Source organism: Ranitomeya imitator, chromosome 3, assembly GCF_032444005.1.
Source record: "Ranitomeya imitator isolate aRanImi1 chromosome 3, aRanImi1.pri, whole genome shotgun sequence".
NCBI classification, from domain to species: domain Eukaryota; kingdom Metazoa; phylum Chordata; class Amphibia; order Anura; family Dendrobatidae; genus Ranitomeya; species Ranitomeya imitator.
This window is the reverse complement of record NC_091284.1, coordinates 466,582,411-466,597,917: the sequence shown is the minus strand read 5'-3', so window position 1 is coordinate 466,597,917 and position 15,507 is coordinate 466,582,411. Positions and strand designations below refer to the sequence as shown.

Below are 15,507 nucleotides of genomic sequence, written 5' to 3'. Positions count from 1 at the left end.
CCGTAGGAGGCACACAGGGTCTGCTATTCAGGACAGAATTTCTCTTATTTTTTGATTTTTTTACTATTTAATTTTTTACCCGGATGAAGGGGCAACGGAACCTTTCAAGGCTCCGATCTCCCCGAACCAACAACAGGCGAGCACGGAGAGTGTCGCCTCTCCGTATCCTCTCCTGCGACGTGGGATGCCACTGCCTGGGCTGTTTTTAAGGGCGACGGGCCCCTTCAAAGGCACCGATCTCCCCTCCTCCCTTAACAGACGACCAAATGGAGTGTCACCTCCACGTATCCTCTCCTGCAGCCAGGCCTATTGACGGACATTTTTCCCTGCCCACCAGGTTATACCCTCGGATGCTCAGAGGCACCCTCCATCGTGGCGTCCGTGCAGCCCCCACTGCATCACCACTGAAAAAAGCGGATGATGGAAGGAGGCGGACGGTTCCTCTCCACCCCCCTTTTAAGGGGATGGTGGATGGAGGCTCCCTCAACCCTGCACCGTCCTAACTACCCCGGGCACAGCTCTGACCTGCTGCATCTGAATCCCCTTCATATCGGGGTAAGTGCCACCCAGGAGGGGTCGTTTTCCGGCGGTCATAGGAGGGCTCCATAGCAGCAGGGACTCCACAGGGCTCCGCGGCATCTTTCCCGGCGGTCCACGGGTGCGCGCCGGCCGAAGCCATAAATTTAGTCCCCGGCTTCGGCCCAGTGCGGGCCGCATCCCAATAGGTCCCGCCCACCGCTCACATCACTCTTGCGGCTCCGCCCCCAGACCTGGCGCTTCTCACTCCTTGCGAGACTACCTCCCAGCACTACCTCCCAGCTCTCAGCAGCCATCTTCTCCCACTGCACAGCAGCTCCGGCCGCCTTCTGCACATGTCAGCACTCCTGGATGCCGTTCTTCCCCTACTCAACGCCACCTCATCAGATTGCGGGACACAGGACCTGGGTAAGGTAAGGAGACTGCACTAGGTGCTTCCCTGCAGCTTTACCCCACATCGCTTCCACTAGCAGTGTTTTTACTTATATTGGGGTACATCATGTTGCAGTCAAGGGCTAAAAAGACATCAAAGGTACATACCATCTTTTTCACTGTGTGTACCACCAGCCAGGCTCCTCTCCCTCGGCCTCAAAGCTCCCCTCCCTGCTCAGCCTGTGATGCCCAATGTGCTCAGGAGCCCTCCGCCGCTACCGACCCCAGTGTATCTAGCCCCCCCGAGTGGGCCGCATCACTGTCACAATCCATGGCTTCATTGGCCAAAGCGATTGAATCCATTCATGACCCCTCTGGGGAGCGGGGCACTCGTCTACCTGTGTTAAGAGACCCCTCCCTTACAGGGGAATCATCGGCCAGCAGGGGCCGCTCTCAGCTGAAGGAGGTACGGACATCCAAAAAACAGATCCGCACTACCTCTCCTGAGCATTCATGCCATTCAGTCTCTGGTAGCTCCACTTCTCGCTCACCCTCTCCAGGGGCTCGCAAAAAACATGACTCCGAATAGGAGTCTGAGGCATCCTTGGGCACGGATTCTCCGGAGTTTCAATGTGGACTCCCTCACTGAAGCCGTCAATCATGCGCTAAAGGTTGACGATGACCATAATTCGGCTCCGGATCATGCGGTATCTTTTAAAAGAACCAAGCGATCCCATAGGGTGTTCGCCTCTCACCCGGCTTTTTAGATATAGTCCGACGACACAGGAGCTCAGTCTCGCAAACTTCACCGCGCCATCAAATCTCTCTGCCGAAACGGGGTGATTGTTCCGGTTCCAGAACACGAGAGATTCAGAGGTTTTTATTCAAACTTCTTCGTCGTTCCAAAAAAGAACGGGACAGTGAACCCTATTTTGGAACTAAAGCTCCTAAACAAGTATGTAAAAGTCCAGCACTTCAGGATGGAATCCCTCCGGTCGGTCATCTCCTCAATGGAGAGAGGAGAATTTCTAGCATCAATAGACATCAAAGATGCTTATCTTCATATCCCAGTCTTCCCGCCACATCAAACGTTCCTGCGTTTTGCCATCCAGGAGGACCATTTTCAATTCACGGCCTTACCCCTCGGCCTTGCCACCGCGCCCAGGGTATTCACAAAGGTCATGGCGGCGGTCATGGCCATTCTTCACTCCCGAGGAGTGGTCGTGTTGCCATACTTAGACGACCTCCTGATCAAAGGTCCATCCTATCATGCCTGCGACGCATGTGGCGTCCACATTTCCTTGGATACTCTTTTACGCCTGGGCTGGCTGATAAACTTGGACAAGTCCTCCCCCGTTCCAGCCCAACCGATCTCCTTCCTAGGCATGATCTTGGACACGTCCAAGGGGCTGGTCCTGCTTCCTCGGTCCAAGGCACAAGCGCTCCAGCAGGGAACCCAGACGCTTTGTCGTCCCTTTCCTCATTCCATTCGGTTTGCCATGAGGATCTTGGGGAAAATGGTGGCTGCAATGGAAGCGGTTCCTTTTGCCCAACTGCATCTCCGCCCCTTACAACAGTTTCTGCTAGACAATTGGGACAGGAGTCCCTTATCCCTCGATCGGCCATGTCCTCTGTCCCCGCGGATCAGGCAAGCGCTCAAATGGTGGACTTTGGAATCATCTCTCAGCCAGGGGAGGTCTTTAGTCCCAATTTACTGGCTGGTGGTGATTACCGGTGAAAGACCTGGCTATTTATTGCTTGCGTTGAGAAACACGTGATGGTGTCTCCGCAGCTTTTCTACATGCATTTGCATATTTCCCATAAGGGATGGGAGCAGTGCTCTGGATCACTGCGTTGAGAAACACGTGATGGTGTCTCCGCGGTGTTGGATGTTTTGATCTCCCCGAGGTCATTCATCCTTATGTTTATGGTGGTTATTACCGACGCCAGTCTCCTCATTTGGGGAGCAGTATTTCGCCACCACACTGCCCAGGGGCGTTGGGAGATTCGAGAAATCAGGTTTGCCCTGAGACGTTTCCATTTCCTCCTTGTGGGTCACCCTAGTCGTATTCAATCAGACAACGTCACAGTGGTGGCGTACATAAAACATAAGGGGGGTACCCGCAGCAGGGCAGCGATGCGGGAGGTCTCCCACATTCTCCGTTGGGCTGAGAACAACCACTCCATTATTTCTGCAGTGCACATTCCAGGCGTCGAGAACTGGGCGGCGAATTTTCTCAGCCATCAGGGTCTCACCTCGGGGGAGTGGGAACTCCATCCGGAGGTCTTCCAGCAGATTTGCCTTCGCTGGGGGACTCCGGACGTGGATCTGATGGCATCCAGACTGAATGCAAAAGTTCCCAATTTCATAGCACGTTCTCGGGATCCCCATCGGGGTGGACGCACTGATATCCCCATGGCATCGGTCCCACTTCCCGTACATGTTTCCTCCACTTCCCTTACTACCGAAGGTTATCCGGAAAATCAAGATGGATCCTTTGATCCTAGTCGCCCCAGATTGGCCACGCCGCGCGTGGAACGCGGAGCTCGTTCAACTCATAGTCGACGTTCCCTGCAGGCTACCAGATCGCCCAGATCTGCTTCACCAAGGGCCGATCTACCACCAGAGCTCAGGGGCCCTATGTTTAACCGCTTGGTTGTTGAAACCTGGATCCTAACTGAAGCTGGTTTCTCCCAGCAAGTCATTGCCACCATGATAAGCGCTCGCAAGAATTCTTCCACTTGCATCTATCACCGCACTTGGAAAGCCTTCTTCTCATGGTGCAGGCTCCGTGGACGTCCTCCTCTCATTTTTTCATTTCCCTCCATTCTGGATCTTCTCCAGTCCGGCTTGGATTCCGGTCTGGTGCTCAGTTCCCTCAAGGGTCAGATCTCGGCATTATCCGTGTTCTTCCAACGTAAGATTGCTGCTAACTTGAAAGTCAGGACTTTTGTTAAGGGGGTCTCCCACGTAGTACCCCTCTATAAAATGCCGTTAGAAACCTGGGATCTCAATTTGGTCTTGAGTATTCTTCAAGAATCCCCTTTTGAACCTCTGCAAGATGTCTTGCTGACTGTTCTCTCCTGGAAGGTCGCCTTCCTTGTGGCAGTAACCTCTATCAGGCGAGTCTCAGAGTTGGCCACCGTGTCCTGCCGGGCACCCTTTCTTTCCTTCCACCAGGACACAAGTGGTCCTACGTCCATCTCCGTCTTTTCTTCCCAAGGTGGTTTCATCCTTCCACCTTAATGAAGATAACGTTCTTCCCTCCTTCTGCCCACAGCCAAGAAATAGGGTTGAAAAGGCCCTTCACACCTTGGACGTGGTGAGGGCTCTCAGGAGGTAGATTTCTAGGACTGCCCCCTTCCGCAAATCGGACTCCCTCTTTGTGCTCCCTGAGGGTCACAGAAAGGGTTTAGCCGCTTCTAAAGCCACAATAGCCAGATGGATCCGATCTGCTATTCAAGAATCTTATCGGGTCAGGGGCAGACCTATCCCAGCGGGGATTTGGGCACACTCAACTCGGTCGGTGGGTGCTTCCTGGGCCATTCGGCACCAGGCGTCAGCAGAGCAGGTTTGCAAGGCTGCAATGTGGTCCAGCCTGCATACTTTCTCAAAGCACTACAATGTCAACACTCAATCTTCTGCTTATGCAGCCCTTGGCAGACGTATTCTGCAAGCGGCTGTTGCGCACTTTTAGTCAGTCGGTACACGGAGTTATTTGGTTATATTGTTCCCCACCCAGGGACTGCTTTGGGACGTCCCATGGTTCTGTGCCCCCAATGTGGCGAAGTAGAAATAGGGATTTTTGTGTGCTCGCTGTAAAAATCCTTTTCTCCGAGCCACTCACTGGGGGACACAGCACCCACCCTGTTAGCCTTATGGCTCGTTTTTTTTAAATGGTTTTTGGCCTACTCTGACATGTTATACTCTAATATTATGTTATATGTTTGTTAATGATCTCCTACTGCTTTTACACTGAACTGAGTCTCTGGAAGCCACCATGAGGGTGTATACTGCATGAGAGGCTAATTTTTTTGTCTCAACGTAGTGTCGGCCTCCTAGTGACAGCAGCATAACACCCATGGTTCCCCAATGAGTGGCTTGGAGAAAAGGATTTTACAGTGAGTACACAAAAATCCCTATTTTTAGACAGATGTGATATAACGTTTTGAAAAAGCACTAATGTTTTTTCACTTTTTGTAGCATTTTTTAAATAGTACAATCTGATATTGTAGCCAATGAGACTGAAGGACTGCCATTCACATTAGAATAGTGTCGGCCGAACCCATCATTTTAGATGACATGAAAGCTGATTAGCGATCGTTCAATAGAATTTATAGTAAACGCCATTAAAAAGCACACCACTGGTTCAATCCTGAAGATTGATATTCGGACCAAAGGAGTGATCGGGCAACAGATCTGAACTGTGTGCTCTCTCATGCTGGTTGCACATCCAACCTTGCCTCCGTAGCATCAGAGGAGCGCTGAATCTGGCTAGATCCAGCAATCTGCCCAGCTCCAGTGCAGCACTTGATGGCTCTAAAGTAAAGTGCACACACTCTTTGCCTAGGAAACCGGTCACCTCTAATACACTGTGGAGGTAGCTGGTAACCTAGGCAACCAGCAGTACACAATAGAACTTAAAATCCCTCTGTTCTTGAGAACGGAGAGTATTTTTAATGCAGCAGCAGATCAGTGGGTGGACTTGATAAGCGCCAGTGGTTATTTTGGTTTTAGATTTTTAGTAACAGGTAAGTTGCCAAATTGGTTGTTGAGTCAACCACTTTGATGCCGATATGCATATTTTAGATTTTGGCTAACAGCTATATTTTGATATAGTTGTATTTTAAACTAAATGCTCAAAAAGCAATATTCTGTTACAGAAGTAAAAAAGATACTGCGGTCCTTTAAAAAACTACAAGGTACCTTTCAGATAAAGAGCCGTAGGTTTCAGCAGTGACTTCATCTACAACAGATTACAAAGAGATTATTCAAATTTCACTGGCATATGGCTATAAGATCAGTGTGGCCTTCTTTAAATTCCTGCTCAGTCCATCAAAAATGTGCGAAAATGGGATGTGTCTGTGATTTTTAAGAGAAGTTTGTGACTATAATAATTTTACAGGTCACAGTAAGATAAACATTTATGAAGGGGTTACATTTATATTAATGACCTAATTAGAATAGCTCATCAATATAAAAATCGGTGGGGGGCCAATATCCCTCACTCCAATTGATCAGCTGTTATCCCTTTTGGCAGTGGCCTGATGCAAACAACGTATGGTGTGGAAAGCCACAGCTCCTTACACGGTTTAGTGGCTGCAGCCAGATACTGCACCTATTCTCATTATAGGATAGGTCATCATCAATATAAAAGAAGTACACAACCCCTTTAGGGATAAAGGCTAATGTTGTGAACATTTCAGGCTATATTCACGTCTGCATTAGAAATTCCATATTTCCATTCAATTATATTAACAATTAAAGAAAATGACTATATGGGATCAGTAACATAATGGACAAAAAAGGGGCCTGACAGATTTCAGTGACTACAATGGGTTTCTATGGTATCCATCGTTTTACCGGAAAAATAGAAAGCGTCAATGCAGATATGAATAGGGTTCATTTAATCAGGAACACTTGTTTGTCAGTCAATGACCTGTCTAAACACCCCTTGAATGAGCAAAACACTAGTTCGTCTGGGAGAAATTATTTTAAAGCTTGATTAAATATGATCGGTCTCGGCAGCACATTTTAATGTGTACACAGGACATGTGCTGCTGAGAAAATAATGTTCCATGTGCACAGGATGATCATAACATAACAATAATTGTTCTGTGAGCATGGAAGTGTGGTTGCAGGTCTAAACAGTCTATTAAACGACTGCCAATCGTCGTGTATATAGCTGATCGGCAGTCATTTAGCAGCCATAGTTTGCCTGTCCAGGGTATGTTTGGACAGGCTGCTCATGGTCATTAAATGACTGCAGACTGGCTACATGTGGAACTGATCAGCGATCGTTTAATAGCCTGCCCGGATTGGCTGACTACACTGTCATGCTCATAAAGCCATCATTGATATGATAGTTCTTTCCGCATAGAACATCATGTTTTTCGCAGCACTTGTCTTGTTTATACAGGAAGATGTGTTGCCGAGAACAATGATGTTTAAGAATAATTAAAAATCATCTCACCCAAAGAACAAGCGTTTTGCTTATTCAACAGGTGACTGCCGGCCTGTTTAAATAGGCCAATAATTGGAAACCGGTCGTTACTATATATATCGGCCAGTCCAAATGGGTCCTTACTGTAATGTGAAATCACAACACAATATTTCTGGGTATGAAAGAACTAAAAGCTCATAGTTAGGCACTTACCTGGTGAAGATATTCTATCAGGAAAGGGCCTGATTAAAAACAACATACAATAACATAGTGAAACTTTGTACCGCTGAAAACACCCCCTCGCCTTACACATGAGTCATTGTCCCAGAAAGACGGCTCGGGAGGGGGAGCGGCAGAGCAGCGGGTCACAGAGGCAGGAGCCGACTACTGCGGCTAAAGCCTGTGCCCGCTGCTAAAGAGAAATTAATATTCACTGTTCTGGCAATTCATTACTCTTATAGCACGCAGTTACAGCAGCAGCCGGTGACTTCCAGCACACATCCTACTTACCTTCCAAGCGCACCCTCGCTGCACGTTGTTCCGGCTGAGCGATCATGTGTCCCCCGCTCATTAAGGAAATAAATATTCACGTCTCTCCACTACCACAGGTGTGGAGCAAATATTCATTACCTTAATGAGTGGGGATACATGATTGCTCAGCAGGAAGAGCTGCTGGTGCCAGAACAAGATGCAGCGAGGGTGCGCAGGGAAGGTAAGAAGGATGTGTTGTTTTTTTTTTTTTTATAGGAACCATGCATACAGGGATAGGGGATAAGGAGCCATGCATACAAGGATAGGGGATAAGGAGCCATACATAGAATGACAGGTATAAGGAGCCACGCATACAGGGACGGGGAGCCATGCATATCAGCATAGGGATGAGGAGACAATGCATAATCGGCTTATACTCACGTCAATAAGTTTTCCCACTTTTTTGTGGCAAATTTAGGTGCCTCGGCTTATACTCAGGTTGGCTTATACTTGAGTATATACAGTGTATACATATATATATAAACAATATATATATGTATATATATATATATATATATATATATATATATATATATATATATAGCAATTGTTTTATTTGTAGTCTTTTGGGCGCTGCTAGAATGAACAGGCATAGCATTGGTGCTCTTTCTCCACCTTATAATTGCAGACAACAGTATACATCTAGGCTAATATCTTTTCAACTCTACTGACCAGTTCGTCCGGCTGCATTACTGCATACTATGGCATCCAGTATAAAAAACATATATGGCACAATATACATTTTTTTACAAGTAGTACCATGGGCAATGGATGGCACTGCACGACATTCATGACAGCCATTCAATAGATGGATATGTTGGAAGCTTTTCCCTCATTTACGTTTAACGAACGGAAAATGCATTGTGAAAAAAGTCTTAACTATATACCCAAACGTAATGTTCATTAAAAATTGTGGGTATATTGGACACCGATAGTGGATCTAAATGGGGAAGAAGCATAGAAGATAAGCATAACAAAAATGATCAAAAACTGTACTAAAGCCTTCCCCTACCCATTAGGCTGTCTGCCACACGTGCCTGATATCGACAGGTTCAGCTGACACTCTAATGTGTATAGGTGAGCCAGATAGCTGGCAGTCAAGGTAGATGTCGGTTGTCCAGATTTAGTACTGCTGATTGCTTTGTTCTTCCTGAGATAAGCTGTCGGCAGTGATGTCTGGCGGCAGCTCTTTCATAGAAAACACAGGAGAGCACACGTGTATGGGAGAGCCGGCCAAACCATCAATGAGCTGACAGCCATCTAATTTGTAGGGGGGCCTTAACACTGCACTATGAATGTGGCCTAGCAAGCAGCTACACTTCTATTAATTGGTTCCTTCTAAAGTATATTTTGGACTGCTTTAAAGAGACCCTTTCAAGACCCCAAACCGACCCATTTTCATTTAGTGCCCCAATCCTGCACCCATATCAGATCATTGAAGACACAGACAATAGTTAATATACGGCTATTGCTGTCCAGGACTTCACGTGGGCATGATTGACGCCCTTCTTACTGGTCCCATCATCTCTGCAGTATAATGAATAAGACGTTAATCGCGCCCAGGGGGTCTTCATTACAGCATCTGAGGCCGGACTGCTCTGGTAAGGCGACAGCCCCTGGACTAGTCTGAGGTAAATACCTTGCGCCTAGGACAGTAATAAACGTTGGCGCACACATAGGAGCTACCATCTACACCATCAGTGACATGGCTGGGTTTAGGATTACAGCTGTAACTGATAGTGGGGGGCAGTTTGGGAGATTTGGGGAACCAGACAGGTAAGAAATCACTCACCTTTTTATAGTGAAATATATGCTCGACTTGTTTTCCAAGATCTGCTTGATAGTGTGAAGATCATATGTTGATGGATTTTTAATGACTACATCATTTGGGAGGCCACATACCACGACAGCTGTGGGGTCTCTAGCCATCTTTTCATACGGGATCGGTACGGGCGTTGTTTTTCCTAATGCCTTACCTTAATTGGGATTTTTTTTAAAAAAAAGGAAAAATAGTACAGAAAAACTAGTATGACTAAAATGAATTCAAAATCAATGCAAAAATGAGTAATCAAATGCATTCATTCTGTATTGTCAGAAGTCAACACTCAAGTTGTTATAAGTTCAGACTAACTAAATCTTCTATATTCGTGACAAGCAGATAGTACCATGTCACATATGTCATTACAGACTTGATGGAGTTTGTGACCTTCACCTTGGTTCTGATTTTCATTACTTAGGAAGTTTTACACATTTTTTACTTTTGAGCCACATTTTAAAATATATCAATTACAGTTTTTACATAGTTTCTAATTTGCAAACATGGAGTCTCTTGTAACAACACAGACACTGTAAACCACCAGAAATTGCCTGGAAATACAAAATAATACTAGTTTATACATGTACTTAATAGAAACACACATTTAAAAAAAAAAAAGTGATTTATATTTTTTTTCTTTTACACTTTGTAAAAAATGAGAAATTTGGCAATTTTCATTTTGGCCACTAGGTCTAATATCACAAGCCAACTTCCAGGTTGTTACAGAAACTTTTCAGCAGTCTCATTATCATCACAGACAGGATTACAAAGCAGTGATTCCCACAATGAGTATATGCTGTGTTATTGATGTTGCAGATTTTTTTTTGCAGCATATCTACACCAATTTGTTAAATTAGGCTACTCGTGTTTTTCTTTCTGCTCTGCTCTAAAATTGCTTCGTTTTGGAAACCTGCTGTTAATTGGATATGACATAACTTTATTGATAAAGTCATGTGTGGATTAAACCTGAAGGAACCGTCGCCCCTGAAGTGAGCTCAGGCATGGCTTCCCACGTCGCAAGAGAGGGTACGGGGAGGTATACTCGCCGTGCTCGCCTGTTGATGATTCGGGGGAGATCAGAACCTTGAAAGGATCCATCGCCCCCTTCACTCCGTTAATTGAAAAATTAAAATTTACAGAAAAGTAAAAAATAAAATAAAAACGTTGGGGTCTGAACCAGACCCAAGTGCCTCCTACAGACACTAAGCAAGAACTGGTTAGCTGGGATCCAGCAGGAGGGTGTATACTGCAGGGGAGGAGATCACTTTCTTTGTATCACCAAGTGTCAGCCTCCTAGTGGCAGCAGCATACACCCACGGGCTGTGGCCCCCAATGAGGCGAAGGAGAAAAGGTTTGGGCTGTGTTCACATCTGCGTTGTGGCTCCTGTTTATAAGAGAGCCATAGCACAACGCCAAATGTGACATACAGAACATAGCTGCCGTATCTGAGAGCCCCAATGACTTACAATGGTTGCTGTCAGGGTGTTGGTGTGGTACCCTTTATTTTAGTCTCTGACAGCAGTAATTCATAAGAAGAATTTTTTTACGGGTACAAATGATTAATTGTACTGTCACAGATATAATAAGAGAATTCCTCAAATAGAATCTGTGGATCATTTACCATCTGCTAGACAAATAGGGCAATATCAAGTATATGCCGTTTATGTCCATTACAGTCTGGAGAAGATACCAACAGTGGCTCTCAGATATCAGATGTTACAAGCGACAGAACTAAATGGAGTCGCCTGTTATAATTAACTATACATAAAATATATATATGATTACATACAATACAAGGAAAACACAATAATGCATCGTACCATAACACAGGCAGAACAGATCCTCAACACATTTCTGGAGAGATTCAATCTCTGAGTGATTCGATGTCAATCTAAGCGTCTTCATTACCGTTTCTGAAACACAAACTTCATCCAAACTGCCTGAAAGAAATCCAAGGATAAGAAATATACAATTTCTACCATATTTGTTACTTTTTTTTTTACTGTGCGCAAAAGTTTTTGAAAAGAATTCTAGAGTATCAACAAATCATTGCATTTACAGTTCCAAAATGCTCACAATACTGTATGAAATCTGTCTGGAGATCCTTCCTGGAATCAAAGAAGGCTTTTCCTTTCCGGCTGCCAACAACCAATGCTTCTGAATCATATACGGCAATGCATGCTACTTCTGCCTTTACCCTGGAAAACTGCTGGCACTGCACAGAAAATGGAAACATTCAGATTAACTGTAGAAGAGTACAGCAACATGTTACCTATATGAAAAACTGTATAACAGTTATCATTTGTTATATATATAGTGTCAAAAGGGGCTGGCAAAGGCCCACCAGTAACATTTACTCTGGGGGCCCACTGTTCAGCTACATTACACTCATTCCCAAATTTACTTATAAAATAATAGACTAGGTAGATTGTTGAATGAATGATGAGATGCTGCTATTGTCTATACATAGTGTAAATGTTGCACAAGGGCCCACCAGGGGATTCTCCTGTTCTCCTGTGGGCCAGTCCGACCCTGTATGCATATATCCATTGTGTGGTGGAAAGGCTATAAGTATCTGACTGCAGCTAGCTATGCTTTCTGGCACTTTTCTCAGATCCTAATATGAGCCAACAGCGTACAAAGTTCCTGACTACCCTTAGTACTCCTTTAAAGGGGATTTCAACCACTGGATAACTCCTTTTAATGGGTCCAGGGAGGTGATAAAATTATGCTCACATCACAGACCAATGCTAGGACATCAAAAAGTTTCTATCAACCCCTTGAAAAAGTATGTCATAAAAAAGTGGCTAGGGAATAAAAATTGATATATTTATAAAGGGCAGTATGTGTATAGAACATAGCTGGCCCATCTCATTCACTTCTGTGTGGGCGATTATAGAAGGATCCTACAAACCACCTCAGGGCTGATTATATGTACATGGCCTGGTGATAGAGATATGGAAAGAGACTAAGCATGTCCTAAAGTTTACTGACCAAATGGGTGGGATAACCCCAAATTTCTGCACCTTAAAAACCTACAGGACCCTATATTCTGGAAACCATATAACATAACAAGGCTAGATGATGTTTTTGAAAATGAAGTTTTATTATCATTTAATATACGCGCTTTACACATCTCTCCTAAACTCTCAAATCGCATCTACTCAGCTCCCTGTTGAGGACAATGACGTCAATTGATTCCTTCAATAATTGGGGAGCAATGGAATGACGCCTTAGAAGCTCATACTGTAGCATCCCCAACAGCAAAAAGGCTAATACAAGTATATATCTTTCACCAATCTTGTCTAACCCCATATATCAGTTCGGTAGATCATTTTCAGATGGGTGTAATAGGTGTGCGGAACTGAGCGCAGATTTCTGGCATCTTATATGGAATTGTAAAAGAACTAGAAGATATTGGGGTGAAGTGAGTTTCACGTTATCACAATTACAGCCCCAATTGATTGTGCTCCAGAATTGTTTGTCTTGGGTGTTGCAGACAAGTAGATTTGGCCCCACTATGGCAAAATATTACTTTGTGAATCTACGATCCTAGCAAGGAAGGCGATAGCACCGAGGTGGATGAGAGGGAGACCTCCCACGATGCCTCAATGGAAAAAAACAGTTAAAAGTCATAATACAGTGGGGCAAAAAAGTATTTAGTCAGTCAGCAATAGTGCAAGTTCCACCACTTAAAAAGATGAGAGGCGTCTGTAATTTACATCATAGGTAGACCTCAACTATGGGAGACAAACTGAGAAAAAAAAATCCAGAAAATCACATTGTCTGTTTTTTTAACAATTTATTTGCATATTATGGTGGAAAATAAGTATCTATATAATGTGACGCTTTAGATGAATGCAATGCTTTGTACATTCATCTATTCTACTGTTCAGCAGTTGTCCTTGGTCAACCCCTTAAGCCCCGAGGGTGTTTTGCACGTTAATGACCGGGCCAATTTTTACAATTCTGACCACTGTCCCTTTATGAGGTTATAACTCTGGAACACTTCAACAGATTCCGGTGATTCTGACATTGTTTTCTCAAGACATATTGTACTTCATGATAGTGGTAAAATTTCTTTGATATTACCTGCGTTTATTTGTGAAAAAAAACGGAAATTTGGCGAAAATTTTGAAAATTTTGCAATTTTCCAACTTTGAATTTTTATGCCCTTAAATCACAGAGATATGCCACACAAAATACTTAATAAGTAACATTTCTACTTTACATCAGCACAATTTTGAAAACAAAAATTTTTTTGGTTAGGGAGATATATGGGTTAAAATTTGACCAGCAATTTCTCATTTTTACAACACCATTTTTTTTTAGGGTCCACATCACATTTGAAGTCATTTTGAGGGGGTCTACTTTCCAAAATGGTGTCACTTGTGGGGGGTTTCAATGTTTAGGCACTTCAGGGGCTCTCTAAATGCAACATGGCATCCCATCTTAATTCCAGCCAATTTTGCATTGAAAAGTCAAACGGCGCTCCTTCCCTTCCAAGCTCTGTCATGCACCCAAACAGCGGTTTACCCCCACATATGGGGTATCAGCGTACTCAGGACAAATTGCACAACAACTTTTGGGGTACAATTTCTTCTGGTACCCTTGGGAAAATGAAAAATTGGGGGCAAAAATTTCATTTTTGTGAAAAAATATATTTTATTTTTATGGCTCTACATTATAAACTTCTGTGAAGCACTTGGTGGGTCAAAGTGCCCACCACACGTCTAGATAAGTTCCTTAGGGGTCTACTTTCCAAAATGGTGTCACCTGTGGGGGGTTTCAATGTTTAGGCACATTAGTGGCTCTCCAAAAGCAACATGGCATCCCATCTCAATTCCAGCCAATTTTGCATTGAAAAGTCAAATGGCGCTCCTTCCCTTCCGAGCTCTGCCATGCACCCAAACAGTGGTTTACCCCCACAAATGGGGTATCTGGGTACTCAGGACAAATTGTACAACAAGTTTTGGGGTTAATTTTCTCTTGTTACCCTTTCTAAAATAAAACAAATTGGAGCTGAAGTAAATTTTTTGTGAAAAAAATTAAATGTTCATTTTTTTTTAAACATTCCAAAAATTCCTGTGAAGCACCAGAAGGGTTAATAAACTTCTTGAATGTGGTTTTGAGCACCTTGAGGGGTGCAGTTTTTAGAATGGTGTCATACTTAGTTATTTTCTATCATATAGACCCCTAAGGATCTTATCTAGATGTGTTGTGAGAGCTTTGAACCCCCAAGTGTTTCACTACAGTTTATGACTCAGAGCCATGAAAATAAAAATTCTTTTTTTTTCCACAAAAATTATTTTTTAGCCCCCAGTTTTGTATTTTCCCAAGGGTACGTAAACAAAATGATCAATACCTAAAAATAATACTTTATTATTGACTAATAAAAACCTTGTTGACAAATTACCACAAACCCACACCCTAAAAACAATACCATAAGCTCCTGGTCCACCCTATTTCTCCCTTGTATACCCTTCCTGACAGCGGAGGTTGGCACTCTAACTTGAACGCAAAATGGTGCCCCCACTCACCGACGGCTCGCCCTAGATGCACACTATTGAACCCTAAAAATTAACAACACTACAACCAATACACACAAATAAACCGGTTAAAAAAAAAGGCGTGCTGTACAGGAAAAAGAAAAAGAAAGATAGGGAGTAATCAGATTATAAAGGTGATACCTTAGCCAATAAAAGCAATAAGTCTTACTACTTTCAAAAAGGAGCCAAAAAACAATAAACATTAACAAACATGACTTAAAAAATGGATATCCAGATAAGCAAACAAAAGTATATAACAGTATAGGGTAACAAATGATGAAAACTTCAAAGGCCTAGACTAACTGGCCCTTGCAAAAACCCTATTAAAAAAATCCCTGCCTGACAGCAGAGGTTGGCACCCTACAAATGAACATCAGTGGCGCCCCCGCTCCCGTCGGCTGACCCTTGATCACCCTACACACTTACCCTCTCACCCCTCAAAAATAAAGGTGGTACGGGAACCACATGTGTATGAAAAAAAAAAAAAAGGGGAAAAAGGGGTGCAAAGGACAGTAGTAGTCTCAGATTAATATGTTCA

At 44.0% G+C, this 15,507-nt stretch overlaps 1 protein-coding gene across 3 annotated transcripts in view; it reads right to left on the bottom strand.

Moving 5' to 3' along the window:
- GTF2I (general transcription factor IIi) overlaps positions 1-15,507 on the bottom strand; it is a 118,965-nt gene that overhangs the window by 95,073 nt on the left and 8,385 nt on the right. For all 3 annotated transcript variants that reach the window (XM_069757452.1, XM_069757453.1, XM_069757454.1), the window contains exons 3-7: positions 11,497-11,635; positions 11,241-11,360; positions 9,397-9,580; positions 7,287-7,315; positions 5,837-5,876 (exon numbers count right to left, since the gene is read on the bottom strand). In XM_069757452.1, coding sequence (XP_069613553.1) covers positions 5,837-5,876; positions 7,287-7,315; positions 9,397-9,580; positions 11,241-11,360; positions 11,497-11,635 — 512 coding nt within the window. The remainder of the gene's footprint in view (positions 1-5,836; positions 5,877-7,286; positions 7,316-9,396; positions 9,581-11,240; positions 11,361-11,496; positions 11,636-15,507) is intronic.